The 19,235-nt window shown below is 38.5% G+C and overlaps 3 protein-coding genes and 1 long non-coding RNA gene across 8 annotated transcripts in view; 1 reads left to right on the forward strand and 3 right to left on the reverse strand.

Moving 5' to 3' along the window:
- Positions 1–52: 52 nt before the first annotated feature.
- LOC111266470 (retinol dehydrogenase 11) lies at positions 53–4,754 on the reverse strand. Of its 2 annotated transcripts, none has more exons than XM_022843981.2 (8): positions 4,622–4,754; positions 4,272–4,439; positions 3,807–3,946; positions 3,561–3,676; positions 1,849–1,960; positions 1,449–1,618; positions 895–1,101; positions 53–442 (listed from the first exon to the last, which is right to left on the reverse strand). In XM_022843981.2, exons 2-8 carry the CDS (start codon positions 4,417–4,419, stop codon positions 331–333), a joined length of 1,005 nt encoding a protein of 334 aa, XP_022699716.1. In that variant the 5' UTR covers positions 4,420–4,439; positions 4,622–4,754; the 3' UTR covers positions 53–330. The 2 variants fall into 2 exon arrangements, with proteins under 2 accessions (XP_022699716.1, XP_022699715.1); XM_022843980.2 differs by having other exon boundaries at positions 4,611–4,750.
- Positions 4,755–5,339: 585 nt separating this feature from the next.
- Positions 5,340–7,154, reverse strand: LOC111266475 (uncharacterized). The gene is made up of 3 exons (XR_002684119.2): positions 6,809–7,154; positions 6,088–6,153; positions 5,340–5,431 (listed from the first exon to the last, which is right to left on the reverse strand). It is a non-coding gene; the product is annotated as an uncharacterized LOC111266475 (long non-coding RNA).
- Positions 7,155–7,312: 158 nt separating this feature from the next.
- TfIIB (transcription factor IIB) lies at positions 7,313–13,070 on the forward strand. 2 transcript variants are annotated; one of them, XM_022843982.2, is made up of 8 exons: positions 7,313–7,395; positions 9,453–9,560; positions 9,938–10,071; positions 10,345–10,511; positions 10,828–10,950; positions 11,183–11,317; positions 11,733–11,831; positions 12,094–13,070. In XM_022843982.2, exons 1-8 carry the CDS (start codon positions 7,379–7,381, stop codon positions 12,253–12,255), a joined length of 945 nt encoding a protein of 314 aa, XP_022699717.1. In that variant the 5' UTR covers positions 7,313–7,378; the 3' UTR covers positions 12,256–13,070. The 2 variants fall into 2 exon arrangements, with proteins under 2 accessions (XP_022699717.1, XP_022699718.1); XM_022843983.2 differs by lacking the exon at positions 7,313–7,395 and adding an exon at positions 7,762–7,950.
- A 3,400-nt stretch (positions 13,071–16,470) lies between these two features.
- Positions 16,471–19,235, reverse strand: part of LOC111266474 (eukaryotic translation initiation factor 4E) — a 5,855-nt gene continuing 3,090 nt past the window's right edge. For all 3 annotated transcript variants that reach the window (XM_022843994.2, XM_022843995.2, XM_086970927.1), the window contains exons 4-5: positions 18,934–19,208; positions 16,471–18,536 (exon numbers count right to left, since the gene is read on the reverse strand). In XM_022843994.2, coding sequence (XP_022699729.1) covers positions 18,421–18,536; positions 18,934–19,208 — 391 coding nt within the window. In that variant the 3' untranslated portion in view covers positions 16,471–18,420. The remainder of the gene's footprint in view (positions 18,537–18,933; positions 19,209–19,235) is intronic.

The following is a 19,235-nucleotide window of genomic DNA, read 5'->3' on the forward strand; positions in this document are numbered from 1 at the left end:
TGACCAAATAAAAACAATCATCAATAAACAAACTCGAAGAAGAAAACTGTAAAACAATACAATTTAGAACGTGTTTTTATTATTGGCTTAACTCGCTAAATTTAGAGGACTTGTCAAAAGGCTCAAACGAAGGCAAACTATGCTAAATGCTGGCCTATCTTAGAAACACAACCCTATTTCTACTTGTAGATGCGGCGTTTATTGTAAATCACTACTAAAACTTGAGCTATATTTTTCAGGCAAAAGAGGGCACAATTACCACCCGTTTTGATCTTTGTATTCTATAGTCAGAAACCACACTATGTAATCTATAGTGCGCGTCCGCTTTCTTCATTCGGCAATGTCATCACAGTGATTAAAGATCTCCTGCGTTGCTTGAAAGAGCCTCTCGCTCAGGTTAGAGTTCATTAATAGACTCGACACGTTTTCTAAACGACAATCCCTAAAAATGTAGACAGACCAAGCAAATGATTAGTTCTCTGCTTTTGGAAATTATTTACTATCTATAGTATTTTAAAGATTTACGGGCATGCTTCCGTAAATCAATATACTAAGCAGTTACAGTTGTGTACTATATAATAATCAGAGAACGTAGCGTTTTCTAATTTGGCTGTTCAACGTCATATGACTTTTCGGTTCGACTACGTAGCACCCGATAGCGCGCGATAGTAGTACATTAAATCCTTATGATCGATGAGCGAGAAGTGGCGCTTCTGACACAGATCTCATTCTTGTTCCACAATGCATTAGGACACCTAAGGATATTTAAAATCAGAACTCTAACAGGGTTGGGTTTGAGTGCAATGAAGGTGAAAACGAATTGTTTGAGTTTTAATCAAAGACTACGTAAGCGAATTAACAACCATCCTAATATATAAACGTGTCTTACTTTACCTGTAGTAGCCATATTGGGTATCAATTTTATCATCAAGAGCAGCAAACAAGACCGTTTGACATCCTTGCTTCGGCGTTCGAACGGCCAAAAGGGCAAACGGAATATAAAGCGGAAGGCACATCATGTAGAACATTGCTGGTCGATGCCTGCCCAATTTCGAGTTAACGATGCCCGGCGAAACTGAATACCAACGAATAGCTGGATATCTGCAATGAGAGTTATAAGAATCTTATAATTAGTTGCTTATACAGAGAATAAACAAGTCTACATCGAAATACAGTCAATTCGGATAAAAATTTAACGGGCTTAAAAATACTAAATCGCAACGTTGTCTGTATTTCATCGAATAACCGGCTCTACGGTAACTTGTTTAATTACTGCTCATTTCTGTCTGCAGTGAGAAGAATAGATTATCTCAGAAGAACAGATTATATACTGGTAACGTAATCCCAGCGTTTATTATTTGATTAAGTTAATGTCCATGTTGTTTGATGCTCTATTTAGAACAACTGTTGCTGTGACAAAATGGAAAAAACTTATGGCATGCACTTGCCGCCGACTCATCTGATGCATGAAAAGCATGCCGGCCAATTTCGAATCTGCGTACGCCCGGCTTTTATCGTAGTTGTCTTCCTGATAACAAAGGTCCTCTACACGGGCCTCATCCGGAAGTGCCGCAAGTCGATCTGGGAGATTAGACTTTTTGTAAAGACTAGATGACACCTGTTCCATCGATACATAATATATTTAGCTCATTAGATCAAAATTGAGCCTATCCAATATAAAGACAGCGAATAAGGATCTGACCCTTCGTTGTCGCATCTTCGCAAACATGTCTGAGAAAACCTCTATGTTAATGCGATTGGTATGGGATGAAGTAAAATTAGACATAGAAAAACACCATCAACCACATGCAGATATATTAAGATCGACTAGCATGAATTTTACATTACCTGAATCACGCGAGGTTCCGGGCTTCTCTTCAACAGCGACATCAAACCAATAGTGAGTCTTGCGTGCCCAAAATGATTTACTCCCATTTGAAGCTCCAATCCCTGACGAGTCCTGTCAAAATCAACTATCAATATTGAGATCAAAAGCGCATGATTGTTTGTTTTTGCCAAAGAGTTGTTGCTCGGGGGAACTTTTACGAAAGATCAGTGGCAACATCCATTTGCCATATAACGACCATGATATTGTACGCCAAGGAAAAACAAAGCGTGCCAGACCATAAACAATAAGAAATAATAATGAAAGCTTTAATTCAATCCGAATCAAATCAATCAACATACTTTAGCAAATTTGTCATTTCACTCACCCATATATATATATATATATATATATATATATATATATATATATATATGGGTGAGAAGTTTTGAAACGCTTTGGAAATTCAAGGCTTGTCTGCTTTACGTTTCCCAAATAATTATCACTTCGCAGGCGGCCATAACTGCGAATTTTTCAATTGAAAAGTTGAAGGTTGGTGGCGGTGATTAATAGGTGAGGATTCGTAATCGTCACTACGGCAGACAGTGCCTTTCGGCATCGTTCGATGACGTGAGTTAAGAAGTAAATGCCATTGTTAGGTAAAAACATATTAAGATATGGGAATTCGTTTACATAAGCGAATGAGAAATCGCCATATTTGAGGGCGTCAATACGTTCTCCAAGTTTTAACTTAATTGGCATTGCCTTCATTTGATAAATAAACTTTCCAAGCTTTATAGAAGCCGCATAAAGCTTAGCCAGGCTCTGCTGTACCTGAAACCGGTTGTAGTCAAAGATGACTAGGTCGCCTGTATATAAGGTGGTGCGTGTTGGCCAGGTCTCGTCCGCATTGAGTCATAGAAAATTATATTTGGCCAGTATCATCGACAAAATCATTTGAAGAGCTGAGTCAGGAACCGTTTTGAGACCCACAAATACTGAAATTAAAAGCTGCCCAAGCCCGGTTGATTTCGTCCAATTAAATCGAGCACGCATGGTATTAGCGAGGGGTTTCATCCAAACTTATGTTATTTTCACGACAGTACCGCTGTGGCCACCAAAAACCCAGTAAACTTACTTGTTGTAAGAACGGACAAAAACAGCAATTTGTAGCAGGCACTTCTTTTGACTGGGTTACACCATGAGGCAGGCTAATTAGATTCGCTTTGATAAGGTTTTCGAGATCATGAGCAGGAGGATGGCTTCAGTCAAATTTGCAGGAAGTAGCCTAGGCGAAGACGCCCATTGAATAGCACCCGTCAGCAAAAAGCCAGCGGGAACGCGTCGTTTTTCTTTTATTGCCGACCTCCTCACTCGTTGGTACTAGTTTCGTCCAAAGATGCCATTATCTAAAAAGCTTCTGATGGAGTAATTCTATTTACCCTATACCGGTAAGTGCTTTATTAAGATAAGCGTGGGGGTCGAAGATGCTGGCAATTTTTCCACGAACAAGGATTTCCTGCTGCCGCACGGGATAATCCTGTTTTTCTGGTGTTTAAATTTTCCAACATATGATTTCAGGGTAGGCCGACAAGTCTCATCATTATTTAACGCTCTATATGCTATTCTATCCAAATTTGTTTTTACTGAAAGCACATGTGTCAAAAGAATTATATGTACCGTTGAATACAGTCTGTTTGATAATCATCATGCTCATTGGGTAACAATCACTTACTTTTGGTATGGGCAAAATGCCACTCCTGCGTTAAGAACGAGGACTTCTATACGCGGAAGGTTTGCCTTACAGGTGCGACAGAATGCGTCGATTGAATCGAAATCAGACAAATCCAGCTAAACGGAATTTAGGAAAATGTAACAGATGGCGACTGGTATTTAGATGCTATTGCTTCATACTAACTATATGTATATATACATGTGTGTAAATTTTTATGCTGAGCGTATAATTAGTCAGTCAAGTTACCTTTATCGCAAGAATGCGAGACCTCTTATATGTTCGCATTAGATAATCAGCAACTTTCTTTGCCTGATCAAGATTCCTGCACGCCATAACTATTGTGCCCCCACGTGCCGCCAGCTCTTCGGCGGTAGCACGGCCTATCCCTGTAAACGCACCCGGATGTTTGTTAACAAACTCGATAACGCCTTATATGAATTTTCACGGTTCGTGGTAAACTACGTCGATAAACAAATACTTCGGTGGCGTTACCCAGTGATTCATATGGAACACTTGGCCCGAATAACAAACCATATTATTAGTAGTATATAAATACATGAGTTACTAGGTAAGGCTTGAGCCAAGTAACGCAACAGCAAGTATATCAAAAAATGAATATTTAACAAAACGATGATGACCAATCCAAAATCTATTTAGAATTATCAGTCTCATGATGAAGTTAAGGAACATTATCTACTGTAGATAACTTACCTGATGTTGCGCCTGTTACAACAAAAACCTTCTTGGAGCAGTCAGCTGTTTTGGTAAAAATGGCCCATTGAGAAGCTCTCCACCAGCGCAACAGATATAACGCCAGACCTAAGGCAAACCCTTTGAACACTATCAAGAGGGGAAACATCTCTCGTTCAAGTCAATTCCCTGTGTGATAACGAAGAAAGTTAGTGGTCCTGCTCCAAGCACCTTCTATAGCCAAATCATACATCTATAGCGTTCACAACGGTCTGTGACTAGTGTGTATCAGTTCCACTGTACAATGATTTCTAATGTTATTATCACGAAACGTTTATACGAAATATATCAATATCATACCAGAAATATACCAGTTTGTACAGTTGGCTAGCTACGCTTGCTGTTTCAGCGTTTACTTCTTTCGAGACTTTTTCATAACCTCTCGCATGTTCTCGTCGAGGCCAATGTAGAAGTCGATCTCAGTCTTCACAAACATTCGAACACTTAGATCCGCAATTTTATCAATCTATAACAGACAAAAATACATATTATTGGTGCAGTTAACTGTTTGAGGTGACACAATGGCAACACAATTATCACATAATGCAAGGCCGACTACATTGGAGAACAAACTATTAGGTTGTCAAAAGGCAGAAAATCCACGTGTGAAGCAAATTCAGATGTATTTATTAAAGGTCAGTGCCTTGAAGAATTACCTTTATGAACGGTTGAGATAAACTTGAAATTGGTCATTGTGCTTTTGTTCAAGGTATTATAGCGTTTATATCTTGTGACTGTCTTATTCCTCAAATCTACAAACCTCCTGGAGAGCCACGGCGCCACCGTCTTTATAATAATCAAGCAGGTCCTCGGCGTATCTGCAATTCAAAAACAGTCTTGATTTAAACACTCTGATGAAGCCTATAACCTTTCTTTTAATCGTTGAAGCTTGTTCATATGTTATGGTACATATAATGATAACCAACAATTTGAAAGCATATAAAAGTTTTCCAATGAAGTCGGCGAATAGCCGGACAAACCTCAGAAAAATGCAATCGTTACATCCGGTTCCGCAGCATTCGTCCGGGCTAGGCACTTCCGGAGGCAATTTTGGCCGTTTTTTTTCGGCGCTGTCGTGACAATCCCCTGATATTGACGGCGTTTCCACTTGATGGTCCTGACTGAATTTTGCACTTATATTTACATAATTGTACGCCCTTCTCTGGAGCCGGAATGGTGCCCCGCTCCGAACCCAAAAATTCAACATCAGAACGATGTGGGCATCGGGTAAAACAGAGTTTGCTAATACACCGTGCGGCCCGCTTCACCAAATGAAAACTATAAGATATGGACAAAACGAATAGCGTCTAAATACGAACAGTTTTTTCTCGTAATTTATATAGAGAAAGTAAGCAAGAACGGCAGTTGGTATAAACAATGGTGATAAAGCCTAAAATTTTATCACAGTTGTTTTTCCGGGTGCCTTTTGCTAAATAAACATGTTCTCTATTATCATGTGTCAGTTGACTTCGGTCTCTTTGAATGCATATCTGCGGTGTCGACCTACTCAGTACTTTTATATTTTATGATGAACAAACTTATGGAGAAAACCTAGGTCCAGTATTTAGTTTTAGCAAGAGACAGCACAGATTATTCGGATGCAAACCGCTCCTTCCTGATTTATGGGAATTTTTTTTCTCTGATACAATATAGGCCACCTGACACATCGACCCAGAAAACACTGTAAACTAAATGTGTTATATTAATGAAATTGTTGGAGCAATATCACATAGTTTACTGTTTTCAAAAAGAAAGGCTATTCAATAGATCCACATACTTGAAAACGTCAGTTGATAAGTCACGTGCTTATCGTAATGAAACATCGACAAAAATATCCGTATACCTGTCAAAGAAGCAGAAGAAACTAACTTAAAATGCAGATGCAAACCTTCTTGCTGCATCAAAACGTAAGGTTGCTGCCACCAGTTTCGATTCCTAGAAGCTTTCACATAGGTCTCATTCGAATCGAACAGTACGAAAACAGGACATCGTCTCCATCAGACCTCAACGCGTAGTTATGTAGTGTAGTAAGCTCATATTATGTACATGCTTTACAGAGGAATGAAAAGATTCGTAAAATAAACTTTGTTATAGCTAGTCCATTGCATAGTTACTTGTCACTTTGACCTAAGCACCAGTGAACGGGTTCTTAAGAGAACGGAAAGTCAGCGCCAAATCTACGGCCTGGGCCTTTCAATTGACACGCGTTTTACACATTAGAATAAGGTGACCTCGCAAAAACAACGTGAAGCAAATAACACATATTGTCGTAAAAATATAGGGAAAAAGTCTCCTGCGAAGAAGCATGTCGCGTCAATGCGTTCAGGTCATGAAATAACACACAAAATATTTTCTGTTTTCTGCCTGATTTTTAATCTTCACTGATTCGAGTATTTTCAGCATTGCGGAAATCGAAACGTATATGTAATCGAGTTGTAATTTATATATATATATATATATATATATATATATATATATATATATACTGAGTCGAATACCTTTGTAGACATATGGGCAGATTAGCTTTGGGCTAAGAGAAAAAGTTTCCTATTGTTTAGTTTTCTATAGAATGAACGATTCGATGAATAGAATTTTCTATCTGCCACTTATACGGGGGTTATCCGTATTGAGCTATGTGAGTTTTTTTTTTAAATCTCTACAAACTACCGTAGCTATTATCGACTGCAGAAACATACGCTATGATCCTTATCCCAAAAAAATAATTAGCTAGTACAACCACTCGCATCAAAATATTGACATTCGAAATACTATACAGACACAACTACTGAACGTGTCTCTGTTCTGGGATTCAATTAAATGATAGAATACACCTGCAGAGAACGAGTGCCATATTCGTACAGACGTGAACATTTCTTTTGTGATCTATTCTGTTCGAAATAGTTTTCTTGGCAACATAGGACATTTTATTTAAACTAACCTTTTTCCTCTCAACGTATACACGGCAATGATTCAGAAAGCACAGATGGGAAAGGGGGGGGGGCTGCGCGAGGGGAGAGCGTGTCTGTGTTTTAGTCACCTGTCTGGTAGATTTGATTTCAGACCTCAACATGGCGTCTTCGTCGAAGTACGTTCTATCCTGTTTTCTTTTTTTGTTGTTTTTTTTTTACATTTGATTAGTTTCGCGCGCATCTGTTACCTATACTCGTTGTTGTAGGATAATATGGCACAGTTGAGTTTGTTACAAATGTTTAGCTAAGGACTGTATGATAGTTTTATTAATTGTTGTTCCTGCTTACTATAGATCCATGGTGCATTTGTTGTGCGTAGCTGAAGCCGCGATTCGGGTTTTTATTTAAGAAGCATAGTTTCTACGGGCTGGTCAGCTTAAAGTGTACTGCGAAATTTGCAAGTAAAACTTGCATGGCTCGTCACACTCGCGGACGCTGTTGCTGCGCGGTAATTCTGTTACAAGAAAAACTCTGAGAGACATAAAAGGACCATTCCAATGCAATAATGCCGGAAATTTTCTGTTTTTGCTTGGACGTATAATTGTTTTCTAAGCCGCGTATCATTACAACATCCTGTATGATCATCTCCTCGATTCTACGAGTCTCTTCACATTTTGGTTTTTCTAAAGGCGGCGTAAATGTGCTGCAGATGTAACGGCAACCCATTGCTGGTAAAAATTTATATTTCGTTTCAGAGAGATATTTTCCCATAATATCGTTTAGGATAAATAAAAAATAATGTTGTTATTATAGTAGCGATGATGGAAAACGTATGCAGGATTATTCCATTGACTTCCTTCTCATTTAAATATTGCCATGTCGCGCCCGGCGCTGGAAGGCAGAACTGATTATAATGAAGTCATGAGATTGTGTTAAGTGGTTATATGTGCTGAGATAACACCGGTCAACAGCCAGTCAAAATAATGGCATCTACTCTTAACTATTAATATTTGCAATAAAGCTTTAACTCGGCCTATGTGTTCGCTGCGAAGCCTCAACAATGCTGGCAGTGTTTGCATGATGCAACACCTGTTTGTTTCTACATATTTGACAAACTCTGCAATGCAAACTATAAGATGCGATTTCCGTTATTATTATTCATGAATGATAGACTTTTCTATCAAATGGTATATATTATATTTCGAGTAAAATACACAGTTGGGTTGTTCTAAGCAAATTAAAATAAAAAGATTTTTCTAGCAAAACTAGGCTTGAACGATTGGTTACTTTATTCCATACTAAATTCGTTATGCGCGTACACAAACAACCATAAACTCCGTTTTATATAAAGTGGGGCTTCTGGGTAATTTTTTATATTATTTGGATATTTCGTAATATAATGCTACGCATAGTACATTGAGCTATACTGCGTTTTTTTTAACTCCGACTGTAGACATCGTATGTGACAGTATTATGCGGCAATATTTTGTAATTCATCTTGTTTCCGTTTTGTCGTAGACACAGATGGCAACAATGTGGCAGCGAAAATAGCTAACTGAATTATTTTTTATTTATAATAAAATTACACTTATTCAGTCCGGCGGTAAGTGATGCGTACAATTTTTAACTTATGGCAATTTTACAGTAGTGATTTATGCAGTGTTTAAGTACTATACTGATAATTTTCTTCTAACCAAACATATTGTGAATAAGAGGTTTCCCGAGTGACAGTGGCCGTAGTGCTTCCATATAAACAGTGCCCTATATATTCTAAGTTAGACAGAGTTTCTAGATGGAGCTCGTTACGCACCATCTACCAGACATATATTACTCAAGACAAACTGTGGGTTGTATTTCCTAGAACGTCAACAGGCATGCGAAGGACCCCGCAATGTTTCTTTGTAACTAAGAGTAGCTCCTTTGCCTTAGACAACAATTACCAAAACATCGAATCATTACTCTAAGGTGTGCGATTTTATGAGTGCCGCATTTATCAATCTATGGCACAGTAAAATGCTTCAAAAGTCAAGTGGCTACTGAAGATACAAGCTGGCTACGGTTTACACAGTATCTTCTTTTCCATTCTGTGGATATGGCATTTGTAATATTCTATCCCATAATAGTTCGTGATACTTTTTTTTTTACAGCACAGAAAAAAATAATGTTCGATTTCGCGAATAACAATCACACTGGCTGAGCTGTTTAATCACTCATAACTTTTTTGATGTTTCAGGCCGGCCGCTCGTGTGTTTTGTCCAGACCATCCGGGAGCGAACCTAATCGAGGACTATCGGGCAGGGGATATGATATGCCCACAGTGTGGGCTCGTTGTAGGGGACAGGTAACATTTCAATCACAATATAGCCGTGGAACAATGGTAAATAATCTTCTGACCAAAGGCAGATATGGTTAACGAAATCAACAAGTTAATCGAATGCTAGATAATTTAGTCCATAATAAAGACGGCCATTAAAACGATGCCCAGACTTTTTGTACATAATGCTCAGACTGTGGCTATGAATGTTCTTTTGTGAACGCATGTGATCGTTTCAGCGCCTGGAACAAATCCGCATGGATTAGGTTAATTTGTTACGTTTGACAACATTGATTAATAGTTATCATAGGTAGGGCAGCGACACTCTGCTCTGATCCGCAGCAAATAATTTGCATTAATCCTCTATGAAAAACAATAGTATTAAAATTTGTGCGGATATTTAGGATTGTCGATGTTGGCACAGAATGGCGAGTATTCCAGAACGAAAAGTCCTCGAACGATCCGACTCGTGTTGGAGCTGCCGAAAATCCGCTTCTCGGAGGAAGCGATCTCAGCACAATAATCGGACGAGGAACAGGTAATGGGGGGTAAGAACGTAATGGGGATGCTGCTCGAAGAAAATAAGTAGGTTCTATACAATATCCGGAATAATTGGATTAAGTTTAAGAAAAGAGAGAAAATGATATTGGCTTACGTACCTGCATATTGATGAAGTACAAATTAAACGCACATCAAACTGATGCCTTAATTATAATTGAAGGAAACTATCCTTAACCAACTGTGTTATTAGTAAGTAAATTTGCTAAGAACGAATTCTTGTAGCTATATGCTGATTATGAATGATTTACAGGAGATGCTTCGTTCGATGAATCTGGCAACGCGAAGTACGCAAACCGAAAAACAATGAGTGCATCGGATCGAGCACTGATTGGCGCTTTCCGAGAAATATCAGCTATGGGCGATCGCATTAACCTACCAAAGACAATAATGGATCGAAGTAATTTGCTGTTTAAACAGGTCTGTGTAGGTCCTTTAATTCAGTGCGCTGTATATGATGTCATGTTTGCTGTTTACGTTTTCTTAATAAGAGTGAATGGCAAGCAATAAATATCACAACCGTATATTGTTTTCCTAAATATGCTAATTGAAAGCGTATATATCTTCATTCTAAGGCTGATGCCGATTTATCTAGTGACAGCCTAATTCGAAGCAGTTTGAAATTCTGAGATCGAAAATTATACTATAAGATTTTTGTTAGTATGTGTGGCAAGTTATTGATGATTTTTTTTTATTTAGCACTATAATTATTCTTCATGCTGGAATCGATTTGTAGGTTCACGATGGCCGCAGTTTAAAAGGTCGCTCAAATGACGCTATCGCCTCAGCGTGCCTTTACATTGCCTGTCGACAGGAAGGAGTACCTCGAACGTTTAAAGAGATCTGCGCTGTTTCAAAGGCAAATTTATTCTGGGATTTTAATATGTGGAGGAATAAGTCGGGGGGAGAGGTATCCAAAGTATCCAAAAAGGGACACTGAGTGTGACTAAATACTTTATTGCCATTATAACGCCATTATGCCCGAACCCTTTCTAGCATTGAGGCACAAGAAATTTAAACTTCTCTTTAGCTTGAATTATTGTAATTAACGAACTTTTTTTTTATCATACTGCATGTACATTATTTCACAGGTATCAAAAAAGGAAATTGGTCGGTGTTTTAAGCTAATTCTAAAAGCTTTGGAAACCTCAGTGGAGCTAATCACAACTGGCGATTTCATGTCCAGATTTTGTTCCAATCTCGCCTTACCCCCGTCGGTACAAAAGGTACATAAGTCAATTTTAAATGAAATCCAGATTCTTGAAGTGCCGATGTGTTTCTATCGAATTTTCACCTCGGTAGATAACTTGTGTTGCCACTTGAGTTCTAATAGTAGCACTCTTACGTATTTTCGAGAAACATTGTAATCTTTTTTTTAAGTAATATACGATAGACACGCAAGTCTCGTGTATTCTACTGTTGAAATTTAATTTGTCCCAGAATCACATAAAAACTTCACATTTGTATATATTCTTTTTCTTACACGCATTACGCGTTCGTAAGCACTTTACTAATTATATAGTTCATTGCATATATATATATATATATATATTAAAATACGTATTTCTAGGGAATTTGTACGTTCTCATATTTAAACTAGTATATTTGACATTAGGACGTTGTACATTTGTGTCCATTCAGGCTGCGACACATATTGCCCGGAAAGCTGTTGAAATGGATATCGTTGCCGGCAGGAGTCCAATCTCTGTTGCTGCAGCCGCAATATATATGGCCTCGCAAGTTAGTCGAAACAGTTTCCTATTGATCCTTTTGCTTTAAATAACTGCTTAGCTTTCCAACTTCATTTTAAAGTGTTTGAACACAGAAATATTTGAAGGTGTCAGCAATAAGCAAATGTTAAGTTTTTAAAAGTGTATCGATTTAAGACTTGTCAATGCACTAAAATGTTTTAGAAAAAACAACGCATTTTCATGTAGGCAAAACTCCTATTGTCAGTTGAATAAAAAATTTATGTACTCCAATTTATTTATTATCCTTATAGGCGTCTGCTGAGAAGAAATCACAAAAAGACATCGGTGATATCGCCGGCGTGGCTGAAGTAACAATCCGCCAGAGTTATAAGCAAATGTATCCGAAAGCTGCCCAGCTTTTCCCTGAAGACTTTAAGTTCCACACACCGCTTGAACAGTTGCCCATTAATTAGAACGACTGAGCGACGTTTTCCGTTTGGAGGGAGGTTACTGCTACAATTACAACTCACATACGCGCGTGGAAGTTGTTGACTGAGACCGAAACGAAAGAAGAACGCATGGAAAAGCGAACTTAAGTGGCACACAAATGCCGCTGCTAGATGAGGCTGAACATATGTTGAATTATGGCATGATCTTATTGTAAAGGACAAGACACGATTTTTTTTTACTGTATCAGTAAGTAAGATAAATTAAAAGACATAATGCCTTTGTGCTGTCGAAGCCAGTGTAGTATCCAGAGGAAGATACGTTACACAATTGTTGTCGGACAAAAGAAGGTAAATGCATTCGATATCCTCCTACCTAATAACTACCTTTGGTTTGGCCTTACGATCACAGCTCTAATGTAGAGTGATCTCGTAACAATCTTTGGGAAGTAGCATTTCGCTGTGAGATAACGAAATCATTGGCCAAATTTTTGTTTTCAGTACAAACAAAAAAAAAAGTGATTCGACTTGACTTGATCTCTCCCGAGTTATATTTGAATTAACTGAAATTCGTATGCATATGAACCTGCGGTAGTTCCGATTTGTATGTGTCCCGAGGGACACATTTATATATGCCCCGTGTATTTGTAGTAAAGTAGTGACGGTCTGATTAACAGAACGATATCTTTGCTGCTATAAATGATTTTTCGTCTAAATGAGCACTAAACTGTACACTGAACTATATTTGGATATATAATAAATAATAAAAACACACTGAATGATGTTATAAAATATTATTTAAATATGAAATAAAAGTGTGGTGTGTACTTTCACTGAGCAAATGTTTTCATCAAGTCTGTGAAAAGAGGACCTTATTTATTCAAAGATATAACTGAACTGCTGGCGTCCTTAGATGAGACAGAGAGAGAGAAATTAAGCGATGAATTGGTATTGTTGTTGAGAACGAATCGCACGTCCACCTTAAGGGCGAGCAACCGGCACAGATACTTCGGAACCTGCTGAGCGCGATTGCTTTACAGACTTTTTTGAATCTATTTTTTTCGTTACATATTTTTAAGAAAGCGTACTTTGCATTTGATTGTCAAGAATGACATTGTTTGGCGGCGAGCCTTTTTAATTTCGAAGAAGTTCTCTAGAATCCGCAAATAGATAATTTTGGGGACATGATGGGAGAAAATCTTTTTACCACTGAGTAATTTCTTAGCCAAGTCTGCTTAGGTCAAAGGGTGCATATCTTTGACACACTAAGTATGAACACGGCTTGACACTGTTTGGCAGGTAGACACAGTTACTGCACAAAGTTCAAACATGATGTCACAGATGTTTTTGTGCAGTTCTTTTTCAGAGAAACAAAACCTCAACATCAAGACACGTGGCCTGTGCGTCACTCAAGCCGTTTTATCGCAAGTTCCATCATGCAGTTGTTCTGAAGCACTATTCGGCTTCAACTATGGTAGCTGAACGACTGTCGCAGGGCGCGTTACTGTGCAATCGGTAGTTGTGTTGTCGGTAGAGAGATTGTCGACACGCAATTTAATACGACACGGAAAAGCTTTATGAATAAAGGCACCCACAAGAATAATATTGCCTCAACAGCTCTGTGGCGCGTTCCGCGCCGCACAAAACTTAGCTTAGATCATGCGCTGCTATGTTGAAATATGCTAGGAAATTAACCGTCAAGCAACGTCGCGAATGTTTTGTAGCACTTGGGACAGCATGCATAAATGACTGTGGAATCCGATATGTGACTGACCTGTAGTTGTGTAACCCCGGTTAATTCCGTAACACGGGAAGATTTTGACTCACAAGATAATAATCAGTAAGGGATGAAATGCTCACCAACTTGATAGAAAGCTATCGATTTGGTGGGCACTTATTCTCTTACTGATTATTGTATCTAGTCGTGAGTACGAGGCAGTGATAGCTTGGATCGAGTTATTTACTACTCAAAAATTATCGAACAAGTTGTGACGTCTCGTATTGCAATTTGTGTCTCCTCAGTCGATAACGTGTTTGCCTGCTTAACTTAAAAACAGCTGGTGGTCTAGGTTCGGATTTGGTTATAGACACACTTTGTCTCGTGCTGAAAAGCAGCAGTCTAAGGAAATGCGCAATACTATAAGACTGGACATAAAACACGTAGAAACATACATCGCATTTCTGTGCAGTGTGTACAATAGGTCTTCATAGACACATATTAAAAGAAAATGTTGTTATTGTGATGTCTTAAGAAGGTCTATGATAACTTACCGGGTATATGTCAGCCCAGTCGACGAGAGATAAATTGGACATAGCACGGTTTCTCTTTAAGATCCGCGCACGGTCCTTCCAGAATTTCTAGCTATTGAGAAGGGAAGTTTATTAATCATATGACGATAACATGTACAGGTATGAGATTTTTATTTGCATTATCAACATATATGTGTGAGGCACCCAAGCAGCTTTTTCTACTAAGCACAGCTACAGTCAAAACATTTTTTAACGAAATAGTTTTTGGGAATGTTTTAATACAAATACAAAATACAATAATGGGATGTTGGTTTTAATACAAGCACCAGACATGGAGAGAGCAAATTGCTCCATCCTTGTAAAACTGGCATTAATTTCTATCAATCGTCCAATTTAATACGATAGGGCATAACACGATAATAGCAAAGGACAACAAAGTACAACAAGCATCGATTTTACATGGCGCGAGAACCTCGGGCCTATTTTTTCACATAACTAATTGCCTATGATTTGCCTAAAATGGCTTCGAAATTGGTTATTGGAGAGTTAATTAATATTTAAATCAGGTCTTGATACCTAGGCGACTAGATTAGATTTAATATTTATAACAACTTTTTTTCCGGCTGGCCATGAGAAATTAAGGCGTAGGGTTGAAAATCAAACTAAAGCAATAAGCCTTGTTTAAAAGTCCCAGTAAGGCATCAATATTTACATACAGAAGCATATATAATCATCGTATGAATAAATACAAGTTATTATTTCGGTTGTAATGCGAAGTGCCCATTGTCTTTATTGATTTCCAGTGACTATGCCAGTGACTGCGGCAGAGTTCTTCGCTTCCCTAGCTGTAACCGTTTATGCTCAGCTTCTGCGCACAGTTGTCATAGTGTCAAACAATCAGTTTCTAACCTTTCACGTCTTCTCTTTCGAATTAATTTTTTAATTTGCTATTCCAGTCTGTTTCCGCTATCACGTTTCCTAGGTGCTTCGTGTTTTTCTTTCTTAGTTCTTTTCGCTATTTTATCCCAAGAATAATACATCCTCTACACTCTACCTTTTTCCTGAAATCTTTACTGTTTGTCGTCTTACGTCATCGATAGAGTAGAAGTAATGTTTTCCGAACATCATTTGTTTTACTATAATTGCTATCTAGATCTCTCTTCTTATATAAATACTTATCTCGTATTTATATATTCCACTTGCCTCGTTCATTTCGTATTGTCTATGAGCGCTCTGTGTATCATTAAGTGTACTATATACGATCTTGAATGCTGAAATCATGCTACCGTTTTACGGCTCTAGTTCCCCGATATGATCATTGTCGGTCTTTCTTTTCGACTTGGTTTGACAATCATATTTTCCCTACTTTCTTGCATGTCAGCTGCACATCGTCGCAATTCTGTAGAAGCTCAGAAATCAGTTAGGCCCTTATGGGTCACAAACGGAAAGAAAATTATTTTTCCATAACTTTCCACCTCTTGTTTTGCCCAGAACTAACAAATCTCTTGCTCCTTTGCGCAGCTGCGCGACTACAACGTACCTTTATCGCTTCTACAAGTTGTATTAAATTTATAATTAGTCACTACTGTTTTTATTTTTTATGTGAGCTTTATATTTTAAAATTCCGCGTGTGTATATACTGCACACACATTTTTCTCATTCATTTAATAATTGCTGAAAATAAAAATTAAATACCGCGACTTCTTTTAAGATATGCGTTCATCATAAACTATCATAACAAGCCGTGGAATATTGGGCGAAATATAAAATGGTACATAGTATAGCTGGGGTATGCGAGGTGAATTAGTACAATTGATTTTTTTCTCTTCCTCATTTTAATCTTACTGATCAGTTCCGATACTTGTCTGGAGGTCGAAATTAATATACTTGTATGAGGTTTTTCTTGATAGTAATTAATAAATACATACGATAAGAGTGTCTTAATTATTAAACTGGGCTGCGCCGTTCTTACAAGCATGAGAAGAGAGTTGATCATGTTGTGATCTACTGGACGTTTATTACGCTTCCTGTTTTTCTTTTGTAATTGACGTTTTTAGTACGGTTGTCAGTCTGCAGTAATAATAATCAATGTTCGTATATGGTCCTTAAGTAATCGTTGTACTGTAAACAAAAAAAAGCATTTCTCTGTCTCTACCAATTGATTCCGTTTCATTGCTGCGATTTGAAGTATACTTACTACTATTGCATTGCTATCTAGACATCTATATATATATCGGATTGAATCGTCTAGCAACTCGTGTACTGGGAACATAGATAAGAAAAGAAAACATCAAACAGGAAATTAGTAGTATTATTATAACGCAAAAAATCGTTTTCCGTACTGTCCGTTCTTATAATAATGATGTATCATTATTCTGTTATAGTTATGGAGTTTGCTTGTGCACGCATGTGGCGATGATGACGACACTACATAACGAACCGCAACGTTCTTTCTCTCTGTTTGGTTGCCTATATCAGTATATTGTGCAAATAACACGATAAGACATTGGACCAAAGGTCAAGCACAATCATTACTTGTCCATGCGTAACGCCAAATCGTGTTGTAACGGGACCTATGCCCGTTTGTCCTATGTGCGAAAAATACGCAATCATGAATAGCGAATACACAGGTCTGAGGGTCTCTTTTCCTGGCTCTTTGAATAGGTTCAGCCCACTCTGAAGCCTACCGCTTGGTGAATGCTTAATTAATATATCTATCCTAAATCCAGAATATGCTACCCGTCAAGCTTCAAATCTTTCACCTTAACTCTTAGGTCGAAGCAAGGCGAAAATCTTTTCCTTCATACCCTACAGCAGCAGCAGCAGCAGCAGCAGCATCATAGCTCCTTTTTTTCTTAAATTTTCTAATCCGTTCCAATTCCGTCCTCGTACAACATCGATCAGTCGATATGAATTAACATTAATCAATTGTGCACTTTATACTCCACGCCCATATACACCACTGCGAAAACACCCACTAAAAATACGGCATCCCTACATCCTGATTCGGCCAATTCTCATTGATTCCATAAAAAAAGAACAGAATTTTCACGAATAGTTAGAATGTTTTCCACTTATCTATCAAGCAAAGTTTACTAGCTTCCTACCAAGGGTCGTCTGCCCCTACCTTTGAACATGTACTTCACATCATAAGAAGTCGCGTGTGGGACACAGATGCTGTGTAAAGGAAAGATCTTAAAGCTAACCGCAATCCTAAAACCTGGACAGCTGCAAAAATTACGCATACTAAACGCAACATCTGGCCCACGTTAACACAAGTAACACCGCTACCTACCCTAGCGTGGACATTCCGGAAGATACCGAAAGCCACGACGCCAATGCCTATTCATTGCGGAAATGGTCAAAGCCCTGTTTTCACCAGTCACCCGTCACATATCAGATATAATTCTCACCGGAGGTTTTACCAATAGCTCGACACCTTTTCGTTTTCAAATCGAATCTTACATCGTTGTTTGCAAACAGAACTTTAGAATAACGTATATTAAGTATGTATAGTCTATAATAATAATATATATTATATAAATAATGTGTGGGCGGTATGAGTGAACATATCATTGCGCCCTCAGGTGTCCTTTGTTTCCGTACCGAAGCTTGTAGTGGTCTTCCGACAGAAAAACACGGCGTCTACTCATATTAATCTAATGTTTTGTCTTTGTTGTTCGTGAGTGGGCAACTCAAGCCAGTTAATCCATTTTTTTTTGCTCGACAGGCAAGTAGAAGACAATAAGCCGATAATAAAATGCCTAAGAAGAAGAAGAAGCGACAATGGTGTGCTGCATTGTAGTGCCGCTTGGGGTGGTGAAAGCATTCGACTCGTCCTAACACCGTCGTAAGCAACAGCCGATACGAACCGGTAAAAGGGCGAACATCCAGCCATTACGCTACCAGCAGTATTAGCCAGTGCAGCTTTATGGGTGCAATCTAAACTGTGTACTTCGGTTTAGTGGCCGACGAGTGTTTGTGCGCTGTCTCCTGATGGGAGTTGTACCCAATGACGACTTGGGAGTTTAGATGAAGACGCTGCTTCATTGTGCGACCTGTAACAAAGTCATAAAAATCCATTACTCCATGACTTTCGCTTGATAACGACGGTAGCGCAAATCCTATCTTGTGTTTTCAACGAAAGTTCAATTGTTAGTTACAGAAAACTTACTCCCCCCTCCCCCGCGCATTTATAATGAGGAACTGGTATAAACCTGGTGTCCCTAATGGGATTAAATGTCGAGACAAGAGCACCTTAAAAATTAAGACTCACTTTTCTGTAAGCATAAATGACCAAACAAAAAACGCGCTGCATGAGTTTACGACAGTATCTGCAAAAGCCTCCATCTATATGCCGGTCATACCTAAAAGAAAATTCACTTACCGAAAATCCACCCAGATAGTAATGAAGAAAACCTACTTCAACGCACAAAATGATGTTTCAATGCTTACCGATTGCTAGATTGGCCTCTTTCGAGCTGGCATCCGCGGTCCATAGCGCAATTTTATCGCCCTTTTGCCGCACATTTACTACGGCACCACAGATATCGTCGCACTGTTCCTCGAAACCCTCTCCAATTAGAAGCAGTAATAATTCTAACCACGAGTTGTCGAGTTCCTGAGCACGGCTCTGCTTGTTGAGCGAAATAAGCCAACGCCCCCCATTAATATTTGCCTCATCCTCCCACATCGGCTTGACGCCCTTCTTAAACACGCAGTAGTCACAGCTAAAACAGCAAGGTTAGTTAACTATA

This window comes from Varroa jacobsoni, unplaced genomic scaffold, assembly GCF_002532875.2.
Source record: "Varroa jacobsoni isolate VJ856 unplaced genomic scaffold, vjacob_1.0 scaffold_1086, whole genome shotgun sequence".
NCBI lineage: Eukaryota > Metazoa > Arthropoda > Arachnida > Mesostigmata > Varroidae > Varroa > Varroa jacobsoni.